Source organism: Phaseolus vulgaris, chromosome 8 (genome assembly GCF_000499845.2).
Source record: "Phaseolus vulgaris cultivar G19833 chromosome 8, P. vulgaris v2.0, whole genome shotgun sequence".
Lineage (NCBI taxonomy): Eukaryota > Viridiplantae > Streptophyta > Magnoliopsida > Fabales > Fabaceae > Phaseolus > Phaseolus vulgaris.
In genome coordinates, this window is record NC_023752.2 from 36,577,465 (window position 1) to 36,584,489 (window position 7,025).

At 49.0% G+C, this 7,025-nt stretch overlaps 2 protein-coding genes across 2 annotated transcripts; one reads left to right on the forward strand and one right to left on the reverse strand.

The window, feature by feature from the left end:
* The first annotated feature begins 2,824 nt into the window (after positions 1-2,824).
* On the forward strand, positions 2,825-3,328 carry LOC137825032 (lysine-rich arabinogalactan protein 18-like). Its single transcript, XM_068630704.1, has one exon. It carries the CDS (start codon positions 2,825-2,827, stop codon positions 3,326-3,328), a length of 504 nt encoding a protein of 167 aa, XP_068486805.1.
* A 1,305-nt stretch (positions 3,329-4,633) lies between these two features.
* LOC137825033 (uncharacterized) lies at positions 4,634-5,317 on the reverse strand. Its single transcript, XM_068630705.1, has one exon. It carries the CDS (start codon positions 5,315-5,317, stop codon positions 4,634-4,636), a length of 684 nt encoding a protein of 227 aa, XP_068486806.1.
* Positions 5,318-7,025: the final 1,708 nt, after the last annotated feature.

A 7,025-nucleotide genomic window follows, 5' to 3' on the forward strand; every position in this document is an offset into this window, starting at 1 on the left:
ACTGGTACGGGGTGACTGCTTGGATGCCAACTCATGCACCCAATCTCTAAGTCATCAGCCCTGTGAGTTCCCTACCTTACTCACGTGCCATGCATGCAGATCACCCGGGTTGTCTCTGTCCCAGTGGCTCTTTAATGGTGGTGCGTACTGTCGCGTCCCTACACCCCATGCACGGATCCCTCGTGAATTGGGCCTTTCCCTACTGGTAACTAGGGTGTGACTTGAAAACCATCTTTCTTTGTCTATCTTCACTGTTGACGCCCGGACGCCTGAGGACCGGACGGTACATAAGGCCCCCAATCTCGAGCTGTCAACTTGTTCAGCGAAGAGACTATGGCCTCGCCCTATCGACCTATGTGGCCAACCGTGATAGGACGTGCACAGTGCATTGAAGTGACACCTTCATGTTCATGCTGTAATCAATGCACACGTCGCTTTATCATGTGGCTGGGACTTAACGTCACTTGCGCTCCTCAAGTTTACGTTAAGCCTTTAAAAAACGCACGCTTTATGCACTGTTGCACCACTTGAAACCCTTCTTACACTCTTCATCTTCTTCCTCAAGCTCCCTGATTTCCTCCTACAAAAAACCGAAACATTCGCTCATCAACCGTCAAAGGTATGATTTTTCTCCATTGACTGCTCTTTATTTCTGATTTCGCGCATTAAAATTGCCTGGGTCTTTTTATATTTCATGTTTCGAATCTTCCTCTACATCTTCTTCGTTCCCCTGTTTCTGGGTTTTTCACGAGAGTAGGGTTTTCTGAGCGTTTTAGTTTCACACCATAGTTTTCCCCTTACTGAACCTTTGTTTCTTCCTTTCCTTGTTTTTCTTAGCTCTCTTTCATCATGGCGCGAACAAAAGTCACTGCCAACCCTCCTCCTCCTAGTATCAACTATAAGCCCATGTACCCTTGGGCTTCTGATGACCTCCTCGCTGAAACCTCCTCCCTCACCCTCCCTTGCCGACTGGAGGGCACACTTGGATAGTGAACCCGGCTTTAAAGGTAGAGCGTTCGGGAGGGAATGTGATGCCTACATCTCCGTTCGCCCTTGTGCATAGGGTGAACCTGTTTGTGTAGATAACCGCGCCAACGATGGGGAGCCAGTCTTCTTCTTCTACCAAACAGTCTTTAAGCGCATTAGGCAGCGCCTCCCTTTCAATAGCTTTGAGAGGGAGCTTTTAACTGAGATCAACGTTGCCCCGGTTCAGCTGCATCCCAACAGTTGGGCCTTCATCAGGGCCTTTTCCATCCTCTGCAACTTCTTCGGCCATGCCCCCTCAATAGATGTCTTCATCAAGGCCAAAAACCCGAGGAAGAACCTCTAGGTTAGCTTCAACAGGATAACTGGGAGAGTCATCCTCACTATTCCAGCAATCCTACAAAGGATTTAAAGGGAAATTCTTTAGGGTGTGCTGTTCTGAGCACGACCTGATGAGAATCAAATAAAGGAGGCTTTTATTAATGAAGGAAGAGGACATCCACCCTCACATTTGAAGTTCTTCCTTCTAGTCTTCTCAAAATTAAAAGAAGACATAAAATAAAGATGAGGCCCGAGCCCAAAGCCCAAGCCCAAGCCCAAGAAGGCCAAAGGCCAACAAGCCCAAGTCCATCCCATGAGGGGGCAAGGCCAAGCATTAAATAAAAGAGCATCATTTGAATTACTCTTAGGAGGTGTGGATATTAAATAAAGAAGTGTGAAAATGTAAAATAAAGTCACATTATCCATGTGATTTAGGAGAGTAGGTGTAGGTGTAGTTTTTAGGAGGTGTCATAGTAGAAAAAGGTCACACCTCCCATGTGACTTGTTTTTGGTGGGAATTTCAAATGAGTTTTATTTGAATTTTCCCATGTATTTTCCAGCACCCTCACACTATAAATAGAGGTGTGGGCTCTTGTAAAATTCAGATTTGAATTTTGATTAGAGAAACTATACTCAATTTTTGAGAGAGCATTGGAGAGCTTTGTGCCTTCACTAGTCTTATCTTGAGAGTTCAATGGTTACCTCAAGTGGCGGCTTGCACACTTATCTTGGAGTCTCCATCCTCCTAGTGGCGTGATCATCCAACCATTCCTCCATCTTCATGAGCTTTCTCTTCTCCTTCCTTCCTTCTCTTTCAATTGTTCATGTCTTAGATTGATTCTCTTGAATTTTCTGTTCTGCATTTCCTTTTCTTATGTGTTTAGCTTCGGTTATGTTGCTTCCTTGCTGTTCTACAATGTTTCTTCTTCATTTCTAGTCTTTATGTTCGGTTCAATTCAGTTCTATGCCATTTTGTTCGGTGCAATTGCTTTTCCTTCCATTTTAATCGGTTCAATTTGACAATAATTGGAACTTCCATATGAGTTTGTGTTTTGGTACTAGTTTTGGTGAGTTCTTGTTCATAGAACCTTGATCCAATTCTATGATAAAGTGCCTATCTCATAACCAACTCAAGATGATTCCTAAGAATGTCAAGAATCATTCAAAGTGTGCTAGTGGAATCATATCACGACCATACTGCCCTTGACGGATTTCCACTATACTGGGTGGAAAAGCTCAAACTCAAGAAGGCCAAGACCTTGGATGAGCTCTCTTCAGCTGAGCACAGGGTATGCCAAGTTTTGGCCAGCCTGGGGGTGATCTTCAACACTACAGAACTTATAAAAAACGAATATAACCCGATTGGGCTTGCTAGTTACATTGGTATAGGAATCTTCTCTTGTTCTTCCTTATACTCCTCTCTATTTATGGCTCTTCTGTATCTATTAACCTACACTTGTACTGATTTTCTGATTCTTCTTGTTTACTTGGTTCTTACCTCTTCCTCTTTGGTGCAGGCATGGTGCTGAACATAGAGAAAAGGGCGAGGCTGGCTGAGGTCTTGTCCACTCGCGATGACGCAACTGCTAAGGCAGGCGCCTCTGCACGCCCTGTCTCACCTGCCTCCCCAACTGCTCCTTTTGCACCTTCCATTCAAACCACTCCTACCCCTGCTTCGCCACAAGCGACTCCTGCCCCCGCTTCTCCACAAGATACGTCTACCCCTACTTCTCCAGTTCCTATTGCGGTCGTTCCTCTGGCAACGGTCAGGGCTTCTCCACCTCCAACCCCCCTAGAGAGCAACAAAGGGGTGGTGCTCATCGCTTCAGATGATGATGAGGACACCATGGAGGGCCCTGCCTTCAAGAGGCGGAAAACCACAATGGTAGCCACCTCCCATTCTTCTTCTGCCAGGCGCCCTGCCTCACTCAGGGACAACCCTCCTAGCGCCTCCTCACCTCCAAACCTTCTTGCACTCGAGGATGGGGCCAAGAGTGTTCCTGAGCCAGCTCCTACCCCTTAGCTTCCCATGGTCCTCCAGCAGATCCTGAGAGGTTAGCAAAATGGGGTCATGGGAGCTCTACTGAAGAGGCACTGCAAGAGAGCATGGCCCTCAGCCTCGGGGAATTCTTCGCTCGTGCCAACTCTTCTTCCCACAAGGTTGAGCTAAAGACTAAGGAGCAACAGGCCCTGGCAGATGAACTGGCACGAGTAAAAGAGCAACTAGCCAACCAAGCCCAAAGCTTCTTCATTCGGGAAACTGCACTGACCCACGAGCTAGGCGTTCTTTGAAAGGCTGAGCTGGAGGCCAACAAGAGGCTCCATGACGAAGGCCAGAAGTACACCACCTTACTTAGCAAAGTCGTGGCACTACATGCTGAGGTGGTGGGACTCAAAGAAGAAGTTGCGGCCAACAAAGCTAAAATGGCCAGCCTCGAGGAGCGCTCCGTTACTCGGGAGGTGCATCTGGGTAAGGTTCAAGCTGAGCTCGCTAAGAAAACTGAAGCCCTTGAGAAAATCAAGGAAGAACTTACTGAGCAAGCTGAAACCCTTGAGAAGACCAAGGAGGAGTTTACAGAGAAGACTGCGGCCCTTGTGAAAGCCAAGGAGGAGATGATTGCTCAAGCTGAGAACTTCGAGAAGGCCAAGGCTGAACTCCTCGATGATGATGTTGATGCCTACGTCGCCGGGTTTGAAGATGCCCTGGTTCAGGTTGTTTGCAAACATCCTGAGATGGACACTTCACCTTTCGCAACGGCAAACCACATCGTTGACGGACAAATCGTGCCAAGGCGTCCTCAGAAGGGCAATGCTTAGACCTTAGGCTTTACACTTGTACTCTTAAGAACATTTATGATCTTGAATGTAACTTGCATCCTAATTTAGATGCTTTACTCATCTCCGTTTGTGCCTTTACTTGCCTTTTTTACTAACAGCGCTCTGATGCTAACTTCATACGATGTTCTTAAGATTCTCTAAAACTTTGAACTTTAGGTAGCACGCCTTCTCACCCTCTTCCTTTAACTTGCTTAACTACTTGTGAAGGCAGCAAGCATGCGTGGACCTTCGACCGCCCTTATCTTCACTTCTTGCTTTGGACAAGGAACTTCTTTGAAGTCTTGAGGTGTCTACCCTCGAGGCGCGTCTCTGGCCTCATCCAGAAGGGTGTACTTGGCAGAATTTCTTTTTATCTTCTTGCCCTCCTCGGGCTCCAATGGGAGTATCCCATTAGCCAGGTACCGTCTGTAGGGCATCATCCATGTGTCCCCTTCTTCAACTACACATACCTACATAGGATCCCCTTCTCCCACCGAGGCCGGATAAGCACTTACACTGGCGTCCTCAGCGTTTCCTGAGTCAACGACCGGTGATTCCTCGCCTTTTCCCTACCCATACTGATTTGATGAACGCCCACCATGTTATCAGCGACAAATGTCCGTGGTGTTTTGAGGGTCTCCTGTATCACCGTCCTCTGCCTTTTCCCCTTGCCCGAACTGGCCAACTTGGCGAGTAGGTCAGCACAGGCATTCTGCTCCCTTGGGACGTGCACCAGCTCAAACACCGCGAACGCGTTCCTCAAGACTTGAACGTACCCCAGGTATGCGGCCATTTGTGGGTCCTTGGCCTGGTACTCCCCGGTGACTTGACCCGTAACTAGCTGGGAATCACTCTTTACCAGTAGACTACGTGCCCCCATCTCCTTGGCCAGGAGCATCCCAGCTGCTATGAGGGCTTCATACTCTGCCTGGTTGTTGCTTGCCTTGAAAGCAAACCTCAGGGCCTGCTCAATCAACAGCCCGTTCGGCCCTTCCAAGATTACACCCGCTCCACTCCCCTGTTGATTGGAAGACCCATCCACTGAGAGCACCCATCTAAAACTGAACTCCTCTTCTGGTTGCGCCCCTCCTAGGGAGAGTTCTACTACAAAATCTGCGTACACCTGGCCTTTGATGGGGCGTTGGGGCTCATAATGAACGTCAAACTCCGAGAGCTCCACTGCCCAGCGCACCATTCTTCCTGCTACGACCGGCTTATGCAGCACCTTCTGGATAGGTAAGTCCGTCATTACCACCACCGTAAAGCTCTAAAAGTAATGACGAAGCCTCCTGGCTGAGAACACCATGGCCAGGGCAGCCTTCTTTAGGGCCTGGTACCTCACTTCTGGCCCTTGCAGTACCTTGCTTACAAAGTATATTGGTTTCTGCGTCTGGTCCTGCTTCTAAACGAGGACTGAGCTGATCGCTCGCTCCGTTACGGCAAAATACAGCCGGAGCGGCACGCCCAACTGTGGCTTGCACAGCACGGGAGGAGCGGGCAGATACTCCTTTAACTTGACGAACCTCACACTCTGTAGTCCACACGAACCGGATGTTTCTCCTCAAACACTGGAAATAAGGGTGGCCCTTGTCCCCTCCAGCAGATACAAATCTGGACAGGGCAGCCATCCGCCTCGTCAGCTGCTGCACCTCCTTTACCGAGGCAGGGCTCCTCATGGCAAGGATCGTCGCACACTTTTCTGGGTTTTCCTCTATCCCACGCTCGGTGAGTAGGAAACCCAAAAAATTCCCTACCTCGACCCCGAACACGCACTTTTCGGGGTTCAACTTCAAGCGGTACTTCGCTATTGTGGCAAATAGCTCTTCCAGATCAGTTACGTGCTGGACCCTCTCCTGCGAGGTCACCACCATATCATCTACGTAGGCGTGGACGTTTCTCCCTAACATGGGTGCAAGGACCTTGTCCATCAGCCTCTGGTAGGTGGCTCCTGCATTCTTTAGACCGAACCGCATCACTATATAACAATAACAGGACGTCTCGGTCATAAACGCTGTTTTACACTCGTCTCTAGGGTGCATCTTGATCTGATTATACCTTGAGAACGCGTCCAGGAAACTGAGCATCCTACAACCCGAGGCGTTGTCCACCAAGGCGTCAATACTTGGTAGGGGGTATGAGTCCTTTGGGGATGCCTTGTTAAGGTCAGTGAATTCTACGCACATCCTCCACTTCCCATTGGCCTTCTTCACTAAGACCATGTTCGCAAACCACTCAGGGTATTGAATTTCCCTGATGTGGCCAGCGTTCAAAAACTTCTTCGTCTCTTCCTGAACGACCAAACACCTCTCTTCGTTGAGCTTCCTTCTTCTATGGCAAACGGGCCTCACCTTAGGATCCATAGTGAGGCGGTGACACAAGAAGTTCGAGTCTATTCCTGGCATGTCCGAGGCGGACCATGCGAAAGCGTCTAGATGACACGCTATCACCCTAGCCACCTGGTCTTGCTCCGTTTGGTCCAATGACTTACCCAGTTTAAACATCTTGCCACCAATATGCCTTTCCACCACGTTCCCAACTGGCTCGGGTCGCCTCTCCCGAGCGCTTTCCGCACGAGCAACTCCTGCGCGGTCATCTTTGATAGGCGAGCGCTCCACCACCATGAACACCCCTCTCTTGGCTTTGAGACTGTTCTTATAGCATCTCTAAGCCTCCTGTTGGTCGGACTTGATCACTATCACCTTCCCACTCAAGTCTGGCAACTTCATCTTCATGTGGCGTGTCGACGTCACTAGCTTTAACTTGTTCAGAGCTAGTCTCCCAACAAGACATTATAGGCCGAGTGTGCATTAACCACTAGGTACCTTATATTCTATGTGCGGGAGGCAAAGCCATCTGTAAATGTGGTCTTCAACTCCAAATACCCCGCACTTCCACCTCCAGCA

Bases quoted from the DNA above. Each gene is read 5' to 3' on its own strand.
- LOC137825032 (XM_068630704.1), top strand. From the start codon at position 2,825: ATGGTGCTGAACATAGAGAAAAGGGCGAGGCTGGCTGAGGTCTTGTCC.
- LOC137825033 (XM_068630705.1), bottom strand. From the start codon at position 5,317: ATGGTGCGCTGGGCAGTGGAGCTCTCGGAGTTTGACGTTCATTATGAG.